This window comes from Typha angustifolia, chromosome 11, assembly GCF_048772165.1.
Source record: "Typha angustifolia cultivar Huaian chromosome 11, ASM4877216v1, whole genome shotgun sequence".
In the NCBI taxonomy this organism is placed as follows: Eukaryota; Viridiplantae; Streptophyta; class Magnoliopsida; order Poales; family Typhaceae; genus Typha; species Typha angustifolia.
The window spans coordinates 11,576,250-11,598,227 of NC_133249.1; the positions used below are offsets into that span (position 1 = coordinate 11,576,250).

Genomic DNA, 21,978 nt, shown 5'->3' on the forward strand with positions numbered 1-21,978 from the left:
TTTGGTCGCGGTGCGTTCAAAAGCGCCTGATCGCGTTTTAACGCAAAATTTCCGTTCTCTGTCCATACAAACATTGTGCAAGCATTCGAATGGCTCGATTCTATTCGAATGCGCTATTTGCGTTCTCTGTTTTTGTGAATGTGATCCAGGTGTTCACACCCCCTTGTTCGAACGCGGTCCAATCCCTACGTTCGAACGCGCCATGACAAAAAATAATTTTATTGCTTCTAGCAAACTCAACTAGATAAATACTCATTCCAATGAACCCAATATCACGCGTGAAGCCAATATGGATCGAATCGTATCAGCAAGCTTACAACACTGTATTAAGCTACAATACTTATTTTATTTCTTCTAATGTATGATTATTTAATATAGAGTGCGGGCTTATAACCTCACATTACAATGTAGAGCGGGCTTATAACCTTGCGCCATATCGTAATGCAGGCTTATAATACTACATTAACCCATAATATCTATTTATTTCTTCTAGTGCATAGTTATTTAGCGTAAAGTGCAAACTTATAACCCGCTATTTCCTTACAGTTCCTCTTTTGTATCTTCTAGTGCACTGTTATTTTATTACAAATTACAACCCCACGTTGTCCCGCAATGCCTTTTTTATCTAGTGCATAATTATTTTATATAAAGAGTGCGAAATTATTTTCCTGTAACGCAAACTTATAACCCTACATTACCCGTAGTGCATAATTATTTCTTCATACTATGAGCATATAGAATAATTTAAATCCATAGTTTCAATAAAAAATAATATTATTTTAGAAAATACAACTTTAACATATATCCAAAAAACTATTTTTGTCATTTCGTTTAAAACATCACTAATTCCTAGTATAATTTTATTATTCTTCAATACTTTAATATCAACTTCATGTCATATAAAATATAATTATTACTCCTTACACTAGAATTGAACTAAATATTAGAATAGCCTAGACTAGTATTAACTCTCTTCTTCTAGTATTAAAAATTAAAATAGTTATGCATGTTCCACCGTTGTTCCACAAGTAAAGAATGAGTTGGCTGTAAACACTCACTCATAGTTTACCAATATCCATACATTCTCTCCTTAGTTCTCACGAGGCTAAACGATTATGTCGGGAAACTACTCAGATCTACAGCATAATAAATCAAATAATTGAAAAATAAATAAATAAATATGGGGTTGTTTACATGCTGAAAATTTCACCTCCTTGCAGGACACACTCAGACACATAATTAAAAAAAAAGAAAAAAAAAGGAGCATAAACAAAGCAATCAACAAAACAAACTAGTTATATTTCATGTCGTGACATTATTGTCCTAGCAATCTTTAGGCCACATTCTATGATCTCGAGCTCATTCTCGTATCTCTTGCTCTTCTCTAATCCCTGTTGATTAAGTGGGGAAAAACTAAAAGATGTTGACAAGTTAAAACACTTCGAAGAGCATGCAAAAGAAACGATGTTATAATACCTTTTGAACTTCCGTTGAAGTTGATGGAGTTTGGCGCCAAAGCTTTAAACCAGCAAGACCACTGCTGCTCGTCCTCTTCTCCAGTAACTTGCCACTGTCTTCTGGCACAGGGATTTCCTCCTCAAGTTTCTTCTTCATAGAAGCAAACCAATGCAGCTCATCAAACGACTTCTCTTGGCCTAGAACCTACAATACATAAATAGCATTGCAAAAAGAGAAAATACCGTAGTTAAACTTTAAAAGACTGAAATACTAGATATAAACTGCTTGTTAAAAGGCCTAACTATACAAAGCAATGATAATAGAGAAATCCAGTTAATCAGAAAGTACCTTGAGAACAAACACAATTCCCATGACGAAACCATCATATAAATTAACCATGCTTCCCAGCTCATGGTCCTTTCGTAATAATTTATCCTTCTCGAGAAGTCTTGAGTCTACCATGTGAGCAATAATGGATGGTACTATATGGAAGAAATCCTTAAATTGACCAAATTCGATAGACTGAAGCTTCTACAAGGAGAGAAAGAAATAGGAGAAATTAGTATTAAGGCTGACTGATAATTCAAATATGCAATCAAGCAATCATGCAGTAGCTAGTAAAACATACAAAAGAGAATTAGTACAAGGCAGATTGACCATGTAAATATGTAATCCTTCAATAATTACAGAAAAATATGAAAATTAACAATTGAACAATATATGGGATACATGTCAAAAGACATTATTCATCATGTATGCAATCAAGTGATAAGCTTGCTAATTAAAGTATTAGATATCATCTTCCAGAAAAAAAAGCAAATGATATGCTCCATGAATCATCCTGCCAAATGGCAGATGCACAGGCATGTGCTTGTGAGTAGTCCGCATGTTATGCATTGACATACTACACACTATTTATGCCATCAGCATGGCCTAACAGCTCAGCATGGCAGCGGAAGAGGGTCATTGATCTTCTTAGCATTGCTCAGCCCAAAAGATATGAATCAAGAATAATACACACTAAATTTCATCTTGGTTTATGGTGCAAGGAGAACTCTACCAGCCTGATACAGAGCATTTAGTACATTACAGCTCAAATTAGAGAAGTTTCAAACAACACCCAATCTGTGATTAACACCCCGTCCTTGAGCTATCTATAATCCAACCTTTTTTAACCTATAATTTTAAAATGACAACCGTCTTATTTTCACTTACTGCCTTTGACCCTATACTATGATTTATTAAACTATATGAATTAAGTTACAAAAACAAAAACCTGAGACAGTGTCTAACCTAATCACACACTAACCAAATTTATGAGAATACCCATGAACGGCAGCCATCTTCATGGAGAAAGGAAAAGAGGATGAAGAAAAGGAAGAACAAAAGAGAAGCAAAGAGTTGGAGAAATTCATATATTCTTTATGTAGTAAAATATAACTATGCAGAAATTCATGTTTTCTTTATGGTAGTAGAAAAGAATAAAGCAACAAGGGAAGTTACATTGCAAATTCCTTAAGGTTAGAAATCTTAGTTATAAGGATTAGTTGTTTTACAAGTGTATATACGCTTGTGTTTGTAATTATAACTTTTAGACATCATTAAGATTATACAAAAATAATTGAGTAGTAGATAATCTAAATTTTCTAATATTTAATTATAGATGTTGTTATACATAGTTTCTTGTATAAGTAGTGCATTGACTGGATAGGTTGAATAAACTCTTATTACATACATGCTCTTGCAAGGTACATAGTCGAGTTATTAGTTATATTTACATGACTAAAGTAAAATTCTTGGCTGTATTTAGCTAAACATTAATTAACCTTTTATGTTCATGAAAGGTAGAGTTGAAACAATCTAAGATAGTTGTTAGTCTTACTCTAGTCGTGTTATTATGAACTTTTGAGGTACTCATAAAGCAAAGGATTCATGTAGGTAGGTTAATAAGAGCATATAGTCACATTTATTTACCCTCATCTTTTTCTCTCCCTCTCTTGTGACACGACCTATAAGTGTTGTGCTGTGCCGGTCGGTGGTCGACACGGGCCATGCCTATAACACAGCCATCCTTCCATTAAGGTAAGAAAAAGAATAGAATGACAGAGAGATTAGAAGAGATGATACACAGGGAACTTATTGCGCACCTACAAGCTAGAAGATTCTAATGATAAAACTCATGCACCTCTTGATGATTGAGGTTTTAACTACAGCAAGCACCTTGTTGGGCGGCACATCTCATGTCAGTAGCTTGTCAACACGATAAACATGGCCTTGGCATAGTACGACCAAGAGGAGATAGAGAAAGTGTGATACAAGGAAAAAACAGGCACAACAAAGAAGCAGAGGATGTTGGAGATCAGTGAAAAGTGGTACAAGGGGATGAGAGGGAGAGAGGGATGGATATAGGAGAGAAGAAAACAATGATTTTCAGACAAGATAAAGAGTCTGAGTGGGTGGTTGGGTGGGCCTTCCAAATCGGTTTCAAACCGGAAGCAACTTGAAAGTCGCTCCATAACTTGTTAGACTTCAAGATTTTCATATATGGTTCAATAATTAAAAACTGACCTGCCACCCTTAAACTCATGTCAAAACTTAAGCTTAAGGTTTTTGCATCAGTTCAAGGTCTAACAATCTTGAAGTTGGCCCTAGAACTTTTCCTCTTTCTTGCCAATCCCTAAATCCTGTGAATGGCAATTTTTCAAGATGCAGCCACTACTTCTCTTTTTTTCCTTTCTTCTTACACACCCACATAGAATGAGAAAAGATGATCACACTGAATTCCTCTGACATGTGGCATAATATATTTGATTACCACTACCATGAGAAGAGAGGTTCTACTTTGAACTATTTTACAGTGAAGTATGAATTTACTCAATTCCTGAGGAAGATTTGCAAGTAGAAAAACTAAGAAAAAATTGGCATTAGACCAAGTAATGCATAACAAAACTATTACCTCTTTAAACATGGCTATGAAAACAGAAAAAGATCTGACGCCATCATCCAATTGGTATTTTTTGGTGATGGCTGTATCCATAATTCTTCCTGCTGCAACAATCTCATCAATAAAACTTAGCTTCTTGCAATTCTCCCAGAAGCTCAAATCACAATTGGATCTTTTTGCATACCTAAAGTTCAAGAAAGCTCTTATATATGAGAATAAAATGTATCATATCATGAAATGATTATCCAGATAAAGTTTGATAAATAATTTACCATGAAATGCTGCAGGAATAACGGGAACAACCAGCCAGAAGAATCCTCATCAGTCCTAAAGCATTACCTATTCTAGTGATGATAGATTGTACTTGTTGAGGAAAGGTCACCCCATGGCCTCCAACAGCAAATTTCCCTAGAGCAAATTTGAGCTCTCCTTGTCTAAAAGGACGTGTATTTAGTGCTCCTTTGTTATTCTGCAAGAAACCAGAGAAATGGATACAATAGATGGATAAATTTAGGGTCCAATCAAATTTAACATGGAAATCCAATATTGAGGAAGATGCATGACAACCAAAGAGTAAACTATATAAAGAGTGGAATATTAAGTTCTTGTTGATGTATTTCAGCAACCAGAATGCAAGACAGCAAGTTTATGCAATATAGCAGCAACCAAATCCACTTAATAGAAAGTCAAAATTTTGCACCCATAGATAATGCCAGCTGCTAAAACAAGATGGGAGATATTAGTCTCGAATTATTCCAATGTTAATGATGAAGATGCATGACAACCAAAGAGAGTCAAAAAATTTGCACCCTTGGATAATGCCAACTGCTAAAACAAGATGGGACAAATATCAGTCTCAAATTATTTGCAGTCTTCAAATATAATAATGTAATAATTTGACAAACTTAGTTTGGTGGAAGCATGTGTGAAACCCGTATAGAAGCCCAGGGTATATGACGCGACTCTAGCAAACCACTGAATTGGTAATTTTGTTGCAATAGAATGTTGTGTTACACTACAACTAGAGGAGCACGTTGAGATAGTCCCTCATTTGAAATGGTTGGAGATCAAGGGAACTAAATCACCCATGTAGATTCCTCAAACAAGCTCAAAAATAGATTCAGGGAATCTTTGTGGTCTTAGTTTCTCAATAATTTGAGGAAAAGCTTAGTGTGCTAGGTGACCTTAAGGGTGTGTTTGGCTAATAAATGAAGAGAAAAAAAGTGGTGAAAGCTTCTAGTAAAATCACTTCTAGTAAGTAATTATGGGTTATTAATGTTAAGTTGTAAGTGTTTTAAGAAAGTGGGTAATCATGGTAATTAATGATGATATGCAGTATATAGAATGGTGGACAGTATCGCTCTCCCCCTTTAGAAAAAGTGGTTTTAGGAAAATAGAGAAACTCATTTCCTAACAAGGATTGTTGTTCGGTTGACATGGCCAATCTATCAGTACTTGTACCCGGCTCTTATCGCCTCCTAACTGTGATCCACTTAGCCATTGTTATTTGCCCTCGCTGCTCATTGACATTATTGTCCTTGCCGCTCATCATCGTTGTCGCCATTGCTGCTTGTCGCTGCCTAATCCACAACTTAATTTAGATCCGCAAAGAGGATCCTTTTAATTCAACTTGCTTCCATTGTTTTTTTCCTCCTCACAGCTAGGGCACGCGAGCCAAGGACAACAGTAGCAGTGACGGCAAACAGCGAACAGTGACGACGAGTGGCAAGCAGTCTCTCTCTCCCTCCTTTTCTCTCCCTCTTGTTTGGGGTAGGTGATATACGCAAAAGCCTTTACTTTTGCGTCATGTGCTATATCATGTTGTTTCGGCCAGTGCACTTTATTTTTCTACTTTACATCAACCAAACACACTATATAACCAAATCAGCTCAAGGAAAATACCCAAGACAAATCACGATCGGCTATGGCCGATTCTGGTCTAAGGCCGAAACCAGTCAAGTCATCTACTCTCTCTCTCTTCTCTCTCTTGTTCTCTACTCTCCCACCCAACCAATCGGCACCCAAGCACCGACCAAGATCTGATGACCTCAATCTCTGACAACCTCAAATGAGTAATTTTTTTTGTTTTTTATTTTCTTTCTTCTTTCTCTTTCTTCCTATATTTCTTTCCTCCTCTCTTTTTCTCTGTCTCTATTATTGCTGCAGAAAATCTGCTACAGTAACAGAGTGAGATAGAGAGACGAGAGAGAGTGGAGAGAGAGGGGGAGGAAGAGAGTGGGAGTAATAGAAAGAGACAGAGGGAAAGAAAAGGGGGAGAGAAGAAATGGAGAAAAAAATGAAAAAGTTCCATGTTTGCGATGGTAAGAGTGAGAGAGAGGAACAGAGGGAGAAAGAGAGGGGAAGAGAAGTGAGACAGAAGTAAGAAAAAAAAATTAAAAGATTTTGGAAAGACGAGTGTAATCTGTAGATTTAGAACCAGTGACTTGGTGACTTGAATGGAATAGGTCTAGGAAGTCTACGTTTGGGTTTGGGTTTACAGTCAATATATCATTTGAGTTGTTATGATATTTACGTTCCTAAAATATTATTTATGTCCATATTGACCTTACTAAATTCATGATCTGGTTAAGTCTAATGTGAAAAAAAACTTATGTGTTCCACAAACCAATACAGTCAGCTTCATTACAGCCCAAGATGGGGGTGTGACAGCAAGAGCATTGATCTACAGTTGCTACAATGGATTGCAGAAAGAGGCAGAGCCTCATTTATCCTTCTCCAAGTGGCAAAAATGGAAAGAGACCTGACAGGTCTTCACCATAATGGCGCTGGCTTTTCCTGGGACTATTAATAAATAATAAATGACCACATTTGTAACACCCCAAATTAAAAAAAAAAAAAATTTCCCTCTGACTGATGCATGTCAGCCCTGCCACTCTGCCCCCCCCCCTCCTCCTCTTCTTCTTCTTCCCCTTCCCTTGCCGTGCACGCCATCTCTCATCTTCTTATCCCCTTCCCATCACCGCAGACACCTAGATTCTCCCCACCCCCCCTCCCCCATTTCTCCTCCACCGCATTGCCTCTCTCCCTCTCTCTCTCGTGGTTGCCGACAGCCGCGGAGCCGCCGAAGCCCGGACCGAGAGCGTTCGAGCTTGCCGACCAACCCCTCTCTTTTTCGGTAAGCCTCCCCCCCCCCCTCCCATTAACTCTGTAGCATAACCCCCCTCGCCGTCGGCCCTTCTCCTCCCCCCTTTCCTTTTTCTTTCTTTTTTTCCCCTTTTCACTTACCCGTCAGTCTCATGGCCATCGCCGGCCTCGCATTGCGCCGCCGGCCTCGTGGCCGTGTCGTCGGCCTCGCGCTGCGCCGTCGGCCTCGTGCCGCACTGCCGCAGCCTCGCAACCTCATGGACCCCTCTCTCCGCCTCGACCTCCTTTCATCGGGAGGAGATAGGGTGGAGGGGTGGGGGTTAAAATCCCCACCCATTTCCTCCTTAGTGGGCTGCAAACCACTGTAGCCCACTAATCTGATATTTGGGTGGGCTGCAGACCGCAGCCCACCAGCTCGGTCTGGGTGGGTTGCAGGCCGCAGCCCACCTAGACTCGGGTGGGCTGCAGACCGCAGCCCACTAGCTCGGTCTGGGTGGGCTGCAGGCCGCAGCCCACCTGGCCTTGGATCCGGGTGGGCTACAGGCTGCAGCCTATTAGCCCATTGTTGGGTGGGCTGCAGTCTGCAGCCCACTATTCCAACCTTGGTGGGCTATGGCTGGGCCCCCTAGCCCACCAAAGCCCTATTGCTTTTTGGGTTGGGTTTGAGCCTACCCATTGCCTCTAGCCTAGCCCATTTGGGGCTATTTGGACCCTATAACCCCGTTTATCTTTTGCACCTGATTTAATTAGCCTGATCCCTCGTAATGATAATTTAGTATCATATGAATTTTAGGATAACATAACACTCGCCCTAGGAGACCCTTGACTCATGTAATTGCCAACCATAAATACGCTAATAAGATAATTAATTCAATTAGTTCGCTAATCTTACGTATGGCTTACTTGCGTGAATTAATAGGATTGACACCGCGTGAGGAGGATTTTGGGATTCCGGAGGAGCCGGCTAGCTGACGAGTTTTACCATACTGTGGAGACCCCCTGGCGAGTAGAGTTATACAAATCTAGAATAACATAATTACAGTCATTATACCTGTCATGACACTGTAGGAAATGTCAGTATTAATGCATGCAGTTGGTATACCCTGTTATATCTTTTGCATATGTAGTTATTTATAACCTGCTCATCATAATATTATGAGAATGTTAATGTAACATCAACATTAGTATGATAATGCTTTACATATGTCCTGTATGGTATACTATTGCATAGATGTATGATTGCTGTGAATGTAGAATGTAATGATCATGATGACTATAACCTGTTTTATACACTCATAAACACTGCACCACTTCCACCTATCATTAGTAGTCGAATTCTGACTAGGCAGTACCCCTACTCACTCAGCCCAGGGTTAAGGGTAGAGTGTATCTTATATGACTATACTATTAGCGGTCTACACCTGAGGTCGGGAAGCCTGTGTGGCATTCAGGTAGTTATACTGCATAGTTAGGACTAGATTATGATGATAGAAGAACATTATTGTGAGGCGGGGATATAACTCTAGCGGTACCCGACGACGCAGGGTTAGGGCATCTGTTGATGAGCCGAGGGCTCCCGATTTTCCCGCCGAGGGCGGTGATGACTTAGAGAGAGTGAGATATGGGCTTACGACCGGGGTCCTGAGTCTGATGGCCACAGACAACCGGTCACATGTAGTGTCGCCATACACGTGTAGGTGACATTACCGCTAGATGTGTATATATCCCCCCTCGATGTATGAGATAATGGATGATTATTTCTTAAGCGTATTCACCCTGTGTGGTGAATAGCTCGGTAAGCGATGATAAGTATGATTAATACTTTGGTAGGCCTGAGATGACTAAACTGCTATTTTATTGCTATGCATAACATGTAAAACCTATGATTGAGATGTGTACGAATAAGAGATTGTATCAAGCTTATTATCTGTGTGAACTTATCATGATACGTTTAGGAACTAGCATGTTCCAGGATAGTGATTAGTAATCTTTATCAATTGCATTGACTTAGTAAATTGTGGTAAGCCATTTCAATAAACATATCGTTATCGTTAGCAAATATAGGCATACATTGGATATACACATGTGATGTCATTATTTTAGATTGTATGGATCCTACTCGTTGGGCTGTAAGCTCACCCCTCGTGGCGGTATTATTTCAGAGCTAGGGGACGCAGGTGTGGGTAGCGAGGAGTAGCTGCTTTTCCTTTTCAGTACGTATGTTAGTTGTATTAAGCCCCTGCGAGGGTGTGATGATGACGTATTTTTGGGCTTTAGCATAGTATTTTGGATGTATATTTGGAAGGCTTGTTGTGGCCTGTGGAACTTGTATCCGGACTCTTTTAGTTGAGTTTATTTATGGTGAAATTGTGCTGTTGTGTGCCTTGTGAAATCCTTGTACTGACAGATCATGTGATGCACCGCGTGGGAGGATTTACCCACGCGGTTTACACGTGTATTTGGAGGTTTGGGTATTTCAACATTACTCAGAGATATTTAGAACCCAACTTAAGAGACCATGTAAAAGAAATTCTTTATGAGCCAGAAAAGCGCCCAAAATTATATCTCTTATTAAAGACTGCGAGTGAGTAATCTTCAAGGTGTCTTGTAAGATAGCCATACAGCTATTTTCTAAAGCAGGACCGAAAGGTGTAAATGTTGGCAAGATTGTACATGAGTTTTAAATGTTTTATTACCTATAGTCCTATATCACTATGATAATAATGCATGGGTAGACCCAACAACTGGAGGAGACATTACCAATTCCTATAAATGGAATTATACAAGATAAACAAAGAACATTAATGTGAAAAAGAGATGGAAGGATCAAATGTTTTATGCAAGATATTAATCATATAAAAGATGAAGTATAAGAAAACAGCATGTACCTTAGAATAGGAGTCTTTCAATAGTTCAATTTCGATATCATCTTTAAGCAACTCACTTAAATCTGTAAACATCTCAGTTAAGAACTTCAAAACAGAATCTGAAGCTGCAGATACTGATCTTAAACCATACATGGCAAGTGAAGATGCAACATGTTCAACATGGATTACTCTCAAGTTCTTCCTCTTTTGATTATTAGGGTCATTCTCAATGAACATCTGCAAGAATTAACAATGAGATAATAAGTACCAAACGGGGTGCTCCTTTGCAAAACAAGTTGGACCTTTTTTTTGAACTGATTGTAGCTAAATAAAGTAATAAACAATAACGACTTGATAATGTAAAGGAATTATAGACATTGTGAAGAAAAAATATATCTTGAAAGTTGGATCTAATGAGAAATACAAAGAAAAATAATTATTTAATAAAACATTAAAAAGTGATGACAATGTGATGCAACTTAATCAAGTCCATAGCTTAGCTTCAGGAAACCATTGTATACTCAATTTTGACTTTGAACAATCAAAACATCCTACTATGTTTTCTTTTCCATCCCAGTAGTGCTACAGCACAGAATGATGAGACACTAAAGTAGCACAAAGTGGATTCCTTGCCAATATACTGCCCTGCAACCTAGCTTTGACAATCATCTGATTTCATAAAGTCTATCGTCCAATTATGGTTCATCAATTCATCGAGGAGGCTGCCCAATCAGAGACTAGGACCATGACAGCAACCGAAGGATCCCTTCCTGCGCCAACCAAGCCAGCTTGAGCATATACAGCATTTTCGATTTGCCTTTTCCTTAGACAGAAGAACAACGGATTGAATATGACAAGACAACCGGTAAGCCTGACAGAGATACAAGGATCACCATTTCTTGAAAAGACGAACCTTGTGAATTGTGAGAACCGTCAATTGTGGAAGCAATGATGAAATGTACCTATGACCAAGGATGGCCATGCCGGTCGGCACTTGCCGTGCCGGCGGCATACCGGCACGTGGCACGAGGGGTGCCGCACGGCACCCCTCCTAATAGCTTCGCCATCGACCTCGTTGTCGAGCTCACTGTCGCCATCGCCGCTGGCCTTCGCCGTTGCCGCTCCCGGTCGCCATCGCCGCTCCCCCGAGCTCGCATCGGGTGCCCTAGTTGAGGTAGGGGAAGAACGAGATCGAGAGAGAGAAAGAGACGGGTGGGTTTTTATTGGTTAAAAAACTTAAGAGAGCGGCGACGGCGACGGCCAAGGTGGTACATTTTTCTCTCCTTTTCTTACGGCACGTGCCGTGCCATGCCAGTCGGCGGTCGGCACGGGCCGTGCCTGTGGCATAGCCATCGTTGCCTATGACTACTAAATTGCTCATAAAAAGAGTTCTACAAGAAATGTCATTGACTTAGTCATACAAAAAAAACCAGTTATCATGTAATTTCTTACATGTTTGTAAATTTCTAAAACACCTCTTCATTTTAATTGTCCTGTAGAAAAGAAGACAAATCTGCTAACCAAAGTTGTCAATCTTTCTCTTTTGTCTAGGTTGTTGCAATTATTGGAGAGCTTGCTCATAGCTTAGACGAAGCTAAACTGAAACCAAGAGCCAAAGAAGTAGATTACTCAACCAACATTAGTACATTACAGGTTTTACGGCAATTCCCTCGGTCTAATTCTTCTTTTGCGAAGAATTTGCCACCAATTATATAGGCTGATGCCAGGTAAACCCCATGTTATGAAGGAATAGATTGGATGATGATGGTGATGATTTGAAAATTTTCACAGCAATCATACTATCGTCCAATTATCTTTGCCATGAACCTTTCTAGTATTCAACTCCACTTTGAGTCATGTCCTTCATCAAAGCAAAGATTGTCATATCTTTCCTATAAATAAGTCTTTCTTTGGTCCTATCAACTTGGGGCACCTTCTAATCTATGTACCTGTTTGATATATCAAAATCATCAAAAAGGTATTTCTTACTTTATCCTAGAGTTCAGTCACAAAACTACCTAGTGGAGAAGTTTCTCCCTGTGACAGGTGAAAATATTCTGACATTGACTTACTTGTATATTTCTAAATGTATGCAAATGAATATATCCAATTTTATTATTGTTTGACTTCACATTATATAATGTGTATCTTTTTAATTATGTAAATTTGTTTGCGTTTATAATGCATGACTAGTGCATTTTTGTTGATTTGCTTCACCATCTTACAGAGAGCTGCATCTTAACAAGTCCTCGAAGTTTACCAACCACTTTTGCCCTGAAGAAAAAACTTAGGGATTGTAACAATGGTTAGTCAAGCTCTGTCTAATCCCTTACAAGTTATAACTTCAATTTAAGTGAGTCAAATCTCCTCTAGTCCTTGCAGCCCTCTAAAATGAAAATAAAGAAGTCAACTGCAATGCCAGTGTTGGGAACATAAATGTTGGTTTACCAGAGGACACAATGGTAGCCAAGTAAATAATAATGGTGCAATTGTGCAAATACCATATGAGTCATATTGACAACTGGAGCACAATAGCCATCATTTGTAGAACTAACTAAGCTGGTGGATGCAGTGCAGATAGAATATAACAGCTGTAAACACCCAGAAAGTTCAATATATGGTAATGTATTGATGTTTATCATGATTGATGAATCAAAAAAGTTTTATCCACATTGCTAAGAAGAATTGGTCCAATCATGCATTACTTTCTTACCAGCAGTCCTACATCAATAAAGATAAAGTCACAAACCTGTTTAACTATGTTATATGAGTAGTCCTCTACAAATATGTTCAGTTTCTGAACAATTCTGAAGACATCAAAATCTTGATCTATAAAAAATTCAGTAAGATGAAAATCATCGAGCTCTAGGCCATACTTCAGTTCTCCTAGTTGTCGCATCACAGAATATATCTGAAATTGCAAAATGCAGAATAAAAGGCAAAATATTTTTAATTCGTATGAGCAAATAAACGAAATTTGAATGTACAAGGATCTTTCATAAAAAATTCATACCTTCACATCATAAGTAGTCATTAGTGAATGACTGTAAAATGCAGCATTTAAATAGCTCTCCACAAGCATGTTAAGATCAATTATCTTGAAAGGAAGTCGCAACATCTTCATCCTTAAGTACCAAGAAAGATTCTGAACACCAGTCTGACGAGACATACCAACAAAGCTAGCAGTTACAGCAAAAAATGAATAGCCTAAATGTAATTTCACAGCATATAGCACCTTTGTTGGGTTCACAGATACAGATCCCTTCAAGTGGGTGGAATGAACATGAAGACGAAGATCAGTTTCAATATCTCTACAGAGAGGAGCAATAATTTCCTGTTTCAAGGAAAACAATCAAAAACCTTACGATGAATCCACTGATAGCAACCAAAGGACAACCTCAAACAGACTAGAAATGGAAAGTAGAACGCAATATAATATTACGGTGCCTTACACTTTTCAAAGTATCCTCAATTTCTTCTTCATAAGACTGAAGGGTAAATTTGCCTACATGGCCAAGTTTCAGAAACCAAAGCCCATCAGAAAATGCATCGAGAATGTACCTGGCAACTTAAAATGATGTAATATACTGCACAGATGAATTAGAAGCTATAACACATCATAAGATGCATGAGGAACGTAGGTAAAACCTCAACTGTATTAATATGCTGTGATACTGACAACTGTCAGGTATATCAGTTGGCTAATGTATGATGCAATCCCTTGATTTACTTTTAGAAGATCAAATCTAGAAACTCAAAATTCAAAGAGAACTATAGAAGAAGACCAAGGTGCCATCCAATGGGTGTCCTATAGTTGATGTGAAACCACAAGTACCAATAAAAGAAAAACACAACATTGTCACAAGACTAACAAGTTTCTGCTGATGACTCCGGGATATTGTATTAAACATTCTGGAAACAAGTTATGGTGGATATCCATGCAAATTGACACCATGATGCTATTTCAAGATTACATGCCACTACATGTTAGATTGCCGAAAGCTAGTTCTTATCATGTTGTCGCATTTAGAATAAAATCCAAGTAAAATATGTTGTTTCAAATAATATATCTATGTATATGTTTAAGTATAACCTAACTATGATTTTCAATTTTAAATATACCTAATTATAGTGGGTCTACCCACTGAACATTTATTTGCTAGCCTATAAAACTCCTTTGAAGTCTAGAGTGGGAACAGAGTTGATCAAACTATGACCGGGACAACTGTCAGGGTTCCCTCTCCTAAGGTCTGAAGGTGTGAACTCAATCTATTTAGTTTAGTTTTATATTTTTTTAATTCATGGTTTGCAATTAAGGGTCATCATTCCAACTTCTTATGATGTGAGACAATTTCAATTTATGTTTGATGGTTATTTTACAATCTCATTTGGGAATCTTGAAATGAAATGTTTGAACAAAAAGGCTTCATTTATCTCAGGTCATTCTCTTAGTTATACATGGCTGTCATATGAAACAGAATAAAAGAAATAGTCTAGATCAGGGTAAAACTGAGTAAGATTTCCTCAGATATTTTTCATAAAGATGAAAATAGGACAAATTTGTGGCCAGATGGCATTCCCATTTATATTTGGAAGTAATTATGGATAATGAATATAAAAAAGAAAAAAAACAACAACAATCCTTGAGCCTCATATCCCTATTGATTGAGGTCAGCTACATGAATCCTTTTTGTCTAGGTAGTATCATTCTTCACGAAGATAGACACCATATTTTTTTCTCATTATCTTTACCATTTTCTTGCATATTAAGCAAAATTGCTTCCAATTTGCCACAAAATAAGGTGTTACCCAATCTATTGTAGGGACAGAGTAAGAGTAAAACCTTCACCAACAATCTAAGCATGCTACAATAATTCTTTTATCATGCTGACCAAACGATGTGGCATAGGATAAGAAAACATGCTAATTCAGGAAAAATAAGGAGGTATTTTGATCCATGCACGAGGAGAGAAAAAGTAGGGCTTCAATGAAGATCTTGTTCCGCATCCAACAATTTTTTCCATATTACCATGACTAGACAGATCAGAGAGATGAGATAACTCACCAAGCTCCAAAGGAAAGAGAATTAAGCTCACCTGGCTTGTGATGGAAAAAGAAAACCCACCTAAACATGGAATCCAACACAAGAGGAGAGAGGAGAGTGAAGAGATACTGATGGATTGTTCTACCAAAATAATATTTTATTCAATTTTCCAAGAAATATTTTATTATTTCTGGGATTTCCTTCAACCCTATATAAAAAACGAGGAGATTACACCAAATCACAATCTAAATCATCTTTCCTAATCTAATTTATAACCAAGGCGACTACCATCACCTCCCCTATCCGGCTGCCATGGAGGGAAGGGTTGTCGTTTTCAACCGCTCCGCTTGACGAACCACCCTCTTCTTCTTTCTTTCCTCGATTCCCTTTAACTTTTGGTTTGGTCCTTCGCAGCCTTCTGGCTGCCGGAGAGCGGTGGTGATTAGACTATGGGTCAATCACAATCCATCCCAACTCCTTGGGCTTGATCTAGCCAATTTAGTGATCAAAGTAGTTTTAATTTCAGAAATCATACTTATGGTTAGATTAAAGTAGTTTTATTATTAAATGTGGCAATTTTTCTTGCACCTGGATTAGAGATTTCAATTATTCCATTTTGATCTCAGGTGAGTGGATTTACTCACGTTTTATTTGCCTCATATTTTGTATTATTATGCTATCATGTTATCTTCATGTATTATCATCATGTTATCTTCATGAAATGTATATCACATTATGTTTGTGAAATATTACTCTTTGTGACTCTAATCTCTCCTGATGGTTAGTGAAAGAGACAGTGCATTTATCATATAGTAACACCATCTAAAAACCCTTAGAGAAAAACAAAAAATGTGTTTATCACATAATGACAACTCTAGATGACTTTTAGTTGATATGGTTCTACAGGCACATAATCAAATGAGAAATATGACATTTATTTGATATTAAGAAGTTTTGCATAATAAAATCTTAAGCATGTTATCAGTTATTATTCACATTATCATCATTTGTGCCTTATTATTATTATTATGAGCATGTTTAGTATTACTTGTTTATTACGAATTGCTTAGCCTTGAATTCTAAAATCATGCTCCACACATTATAGATTTTATTGGCTTTCAAGTGAATTCATGTACTAAACTATAGTTGTTGGCTTATAAAACTCTAACATTTTAGAAGTTGGTCAGTGTGACAAATGAGTATGGTGCACCAAGATTCTATCTCCACTTAAGATTTGGTCTTTTACCTTCGAGTTGGACTAGTTATTTCTATTTCTAATCGAAAAACTATTTGCTACCTTAGTTTTATTTGGAAGATATTGGTGGTGTAACTCAAGTATCTTTATTTCCTTGTGAGTTTTTAAATTAGAGTTATTAGTTGTTTTGGGTTCTTTTATATTGTAAACTTGATGTGATTCGGACCCCACCGAGCCGCCTCGAGAATGGATACACCTTATGGGAGTGTACTCTTATTGTTATTTTAGTTGTTTTCTTTAAAAAATAAGGATTCTATATGTCGCGTTCGAACACGAGAGGGCCATGTTCGAACGCCCCTTGCGAATGCTTGCAAGTGTTTGTATCGACAGAGAACGCAATTTATGTGTTCAAACACACTTGACCCCGTTCGAACGCCAGCATGCGAACGTCTGCATACATTCACATCGGCAAAAAACGCAAATTTTGCGTTCGAACGCGTTCAACCCCGTTCGAACACGATCGGTGAGAATTCATTGTTTCTAGGATTATTATTTGTTATTTTTGGCTTGTTAGATTAGACTCTTAAGGTATGGATGGCAACCAAAATGATTATTGATGAATGAATATTGATTTCTATACCTTCCCTTCCTTTTTACCCTAATCTTCCTTCCTCTTAGTTCAAGCCTTAGTCGTCCGTCATCTTAACGCCGGTGATCCTCTAATCTCCCTCGTCTGTCAAGTTCTCCCTCCTCAGGATCTCAACCACTTCTCTCCCTTCATTCTTATCCCCTTAACACCATGATCCATCCATCCCATCACCATTATCATCCCTCTCTACATCATCACCATCACCCGTCACCCTCACCATCACCTCCACTTTTGCGTAGTTTTGTCCCAGTTGCAATCGGAATTTGCAGAGGACGTAAATACCAAAAACGTAGATCAGAAAATTACAGATCGACCACCCCTGGTTTCATAACTTTCTATCTACGATAGAATATTTGATGATTATTTTTCTCCGACTGCGCGAGCTATTTTCCTGCATTCGATCTTGATCGGGTAGCGGACACTTACTCGGTTCATAACAAAACTTGGGTAGTTATTATTAAAGCTTCATGTGTCTCAAGCCTTACATGGTCAGTCATGATTCCGAATTCGGGTATAACATCATTCATATCCACATAATCCATATTGATCTTCCTAATTTAACTTTATGAATAAAATTCTCATTTCTCTATATCCCTAATTAAATAATCTTCTCAAGGTATTACTTACTGTAGCCAAGATAATTTGTTCGCATCTGCATACATCATTGACAACCAAGTCCCGATCATCTCTTTTCTCCAATACAAGAAGCTACAGTTTGTTTTTCCCTCAATGATGCTCTGGAATTCTGCAAGAGTCTCTAGCTTTGATGTGAACTTCCTGATCCTCAAGAAGTCAATATCCAAAGCACCCTGAACATAAGATGAAAATTCAATTAGATTTTTGAAACCAAGAATAAACATAAAATGTAATGGTATACTAAAAGAAGCATGAAATAGAAAAGTAGATGAAGCTAAAATATAATTGCAGTCATACTAATAGATTTCAAACTTGCAATGAGGAATTACATTTGATATTATGTTCCATTCAATTATGAATTTTCCCACACTCAACTCAATAAACATTCTTTATCTGTAACGGATTGATTGGCTAATGCATATTAACATATCAAGCTTTACAATAATAACAAGTTAGAAGACATTAAATTATAAATCCCATGCATACAGTAATCTGCCATCCAAGGGTTTTCCCATCAAATTTATGGCTGGTTAGAGCACAATTAATGAAGATAATGCTCCACAAAATTGGAATATTATCAGGGATTGTCATGCCGACCTGCATAAGGAGTGCCAACCAGCACATGGGACGAGAGATGCCGCACAACACGTCTCCTAGCAAAGGTCCATCGCCTTGTAGTGATCCTAAAGGTGATAAATGGTATCACCCCTCCTCTCTTCTCATGGTTACCACTCTCTCCTCATTATTGCCAATCATTGTCACTCTCTTCTCATCGATAGCCACTTAATCAGCTTTGCACATCTGTTTGTTTTCAACCCATTTTGCTCGTCATCTTCTCTATCTGTTGCTAAGACACGAGCAGAGAGCAGTTGGTGATGAAAAGTGATGGCAACGGCAGTAGCTTGATGAGGAGAGGTCATCCATTGTGGAGGCCCTGCAGCAAGATGAGTAGTCTTGTGGAGGCTTTGCAACATAGTGAGTAGTCTCGTAAAGGCTCCAAGGCACAGTGAAGCAGTCTCCTCTCCTCCCCTTCTCTTATTCTAGGGCCTTTCTTTCCCTTTCTCTCAAACTCCCAAATACTTTCAAAAATGTGTGAGCACGGCTCACAGTTGTGTCGTTTACCACAATGGTTGCAAAATGAAAATCATAGAGGTCCATAGAAACTCTCGTAAAAAGAAATCAAAATTATGATTAACTTTTATTCAAGTACATATTTAATCTATGTCAGAGCATATTAATATGTATGATTGTTCAAAACAGGGAAAATATATTTTTGACATCTTACAAGACTTAGCCCAAAATCAAAGAATGACTGCTATATTTTCATTTGTCCCAATCAATTCCTCAACGTGGACACATAAATAAAGCGTGAATAATTGTAAAACCAAGTGAAAATTGATAAAAGTAGCTTTAACATCAAGGTTCTGAAACTCGGTATCGAAATCAGAATCGGGATTGGCCGTTCAGAAAAATGATACGTATTGACTGTATTAGCTACTAATATCAGATCGAACAATTTTTTAATAATATAAAATTCTAAATATTATTTAAAAATATAAAAAAATTATAAAACATTAGAAAAAAATGATAAGAAAATAAAAAATAAAGATTACTCACATATGAAGCCTAAAAACTATAAAAATAATACCCTCTCTCTCTCTCAAATTTTTTTCTTGATTTTCTTTCTCCTTTCCTCTCTCTCAAATTCTTTACTACCAGAAAGAATATTTCTATATTTTTTATTTTTCTCTCCATTTCTTCCCTCCCTTTAGTTCCCCCCTCTCTCTCCCTTTCCTTTTCCCTCTCAATGTCGCATCCCTCTCTCCTCCTCTCTTCCTCTTTTCTACTCTCTTCCTCTTAATATCGCATCCCTTAATTGGAAAAAAAACTCACCTGAAGTCATCAGATCTTGGTCGGAGAACATCACCGAAGGTCGAGATTGTCGGAGATCTACTCGGTAGTCGATGGTAGATATATGGAAGAGGTGAGAGAAAGAGAGAAATAAGAGCTAAAGGCTAGGAGAGTGGGAGGGACTCGGGTCGGACCTAACCCTGATCCAACCCTCCCAACTAGTTTCGGGTCAAGATCTACCTATACAGCATACCCCAGCCAAAACCAACAAACAAGCTGGTTTCGGTTAGGATCAAGATCGGCTAAGACCAATATCGATCCGTTTCGGGAGGAAGAAGAAAATGCAGGATTGGTCGAAATTGAAACCCATGCCTAACATTTTCTTCTTCCTCCCTTCCCACCCTCCCTCCATGTCTCCACCCCCAAACTACCATATAAGCCCTCTTACCTTTTGCTTCACAGTTCCCCAAATCTTGGCTTCTTCTCCTCTAAATGTAGAAGAAATGAGTGTTCTTATCGCTCCACTACCATTGACAATATCAAAATTCAAAAGGCTTACTAGAAGATGCAAATGACAAGGAACCACTACTTAAGGGACACATAAGACTGAGTATAAGACCTTATAGATTCTCTTTGATTTTTTAGGATATTTTATAAATCACACCCTACATTTTACCTATTTTGTGATTCACATCTTGTTTTTAATAATTTTATAACCCAACCCCTACTTTTTTCCTATAATTCTCATTTAATACTCTGTATTAACTTAGACGGTATTAGAGAAGAAATATTCTGTTATAATATATAAAATAATTTATAAATATCTAAATTACTCCTGTCTTCTTCGTCCGCTTTTTTTCTTCCCAAAGAAAAAGAAGAAGAGGAGAAGAAGGAAGGGGGTGGACATATTCGATTAATCAGTACGCTGCATATCTAAGTTATTAGGGAAAGCGATTAATGAATCGCTCTACCAGAAAGCAATTAATGAATCGCTCTACCGGAAAGCGATTCCTGGACATATTGCTGCTGACTTTCACATAGCGTACGGAAATTGCGCTCTTAAAAAGCAAATACTAAATCGCTTACTAATACACATGGCTTCCTAATCCCTGAATAGCTGCGAGTCCAAATCTGTAAATGGATTCAAATTCCGACTCTCAAGCAAATAGTTAAGGTTATTGCGGATCATAAAGGTTTAAAGGTAACTTGAGATCTAACGGATAGACAGATGCGTGGTCTTGGAGTTAGGCTAGATTTAGGATAGAGGGCAAATCTATAGGAGTGGATAGTGGGTCTGGCTAAGGCAAGATGATGGTGGTGGTATGGATGGATTAGGGTGGGTTGATTGTAGGTTAAAAGAGAGAGTGAAGGTGTTGCAGTGTTGACATGGCCTGTCGGCTACTGCGACAACAATCTCCGAGCGGGAACAATTGCTCGAGCATAGGCCACCGACGCGGCCTGCAACATTCCACACCCCGAGCCGACTGACGGACCAACTTAAAGTCGTTCTACATCCAACCAAGGTGCACCCGGCCCCCATTTGCTTCCCTTCTAATAATTTCAAGCACTTTTGACTCTCTTTTCAAAGTCATTTTTATCTTTCCCTCGCGATACTTGTTCACTATCAATCTCTCCCTCGTATTTAGCCTTGGACGGAGTCTACCACCCAATTGGGGTTGCATTCCCAAACAACCCGACTCAGGGACAGCGCCTCGTGGTGCGACAGGGTCAGGACCAGACAGGTCTCCCACCCTCCCAGGTGCCCCTCTCCAGAAAACGTGGGCTTAGTCCATCGCTGAGAACACTTCTCTAGACTACAATTCAGACGGCGGGGACATCCGATTCTCAAGCTGGGCAGTCCCTAGTTCGATCGCCGTTACTAGGGGAATCCTTGTAAAGTTTTTCTCCTCCGCTTATTTATATGCTTAAACTCAGCGGATAATCCCGCCTGACCTAGGGTTACGGTCTAATGGCGGCGACGTCTTGCGGGCCCTCCTAGAAGGGGGCCGAAGGCACGACAGCTCGCGCAGAGTACGTCCACCACTCACCATGTCTCAACCCCTACCAATGGCCTATGCTTCAACCTACCATGCCTGTTGGCATGGAGGGGCAGCAGGCGTGGGGCTAGTTTTTTCCCGCACAAGGTGATGTCAGGTGCTTGATAGGCGCATGCCACATTGCGGCAGTATGTCCAACCTACTACTCGAGGAGGGCTCTGCAACCCGAGAG

The 21,978-nt window shown here is 38.7% G+C and overlaps 1 protein-coding gene across 4 annotated transcripts in view; it reads right to left on the reverse strand.

The window, feature by feature from the left end:
• Positions 1-1,157: 1,157 nt before the first annotated feature.
• Positions 1,158-21,978, reverse strand: part of LOC140769618 (uncharacterized) — a 46,506-nt gene continuing 25,685 nt past the window's right edge. Inside the window, exons 16-26 of one of the 4 annotated variants that reach the window (XM_073110390.1) lie at positions 17,890-18,071; positions 13,827-13,935; positions 13,610-13,708; positions 13,388-13,531; positions 13,124-13,285; positions 10,396-10,611; positions 4,675-4,871; positions 4,415-4,586; positions 1,807-1,989; positions 1,477-1,662; positions 1,158-1,391 (exon numbers count right to left, since the gene is read on the reverse strand). In XM_073110390.1, coding sequence (XP_072966491.1) covers positions 1,296-1,391; positions 1,477-1,662; positions 1,807-1,989; positions 4,415-4,586; positions 4,675-4,871; positions 10,396-10,611; positions 13,124-13,285; positions 13,388-13,531; positions 13,610-13,708; positions 13,827-13,935; positions 17,890-18,071 — 1,746 coding nt within the window. In that variant the 3' untranslated portion in view covers positions 1,158-1,295. Of the gene's footprint in view, positions 1,414-1,476; positions 1,663-1,806; positions 1,990-4,414; positions 4,587-4,674; positions 4,872-10,395; positions 10,612-13,123; positions 13,286-13,387; positions 13,532-13,609; positions 13,709-13,826; positions 13,936-17,889; positions 18,072-21,978 lie in introns of all 4 variants that reach the window. The other 3 variants (XM_073110391.1, XM_073110392.1, XM_073110393.1) reach the window with 3 other exon arrangements.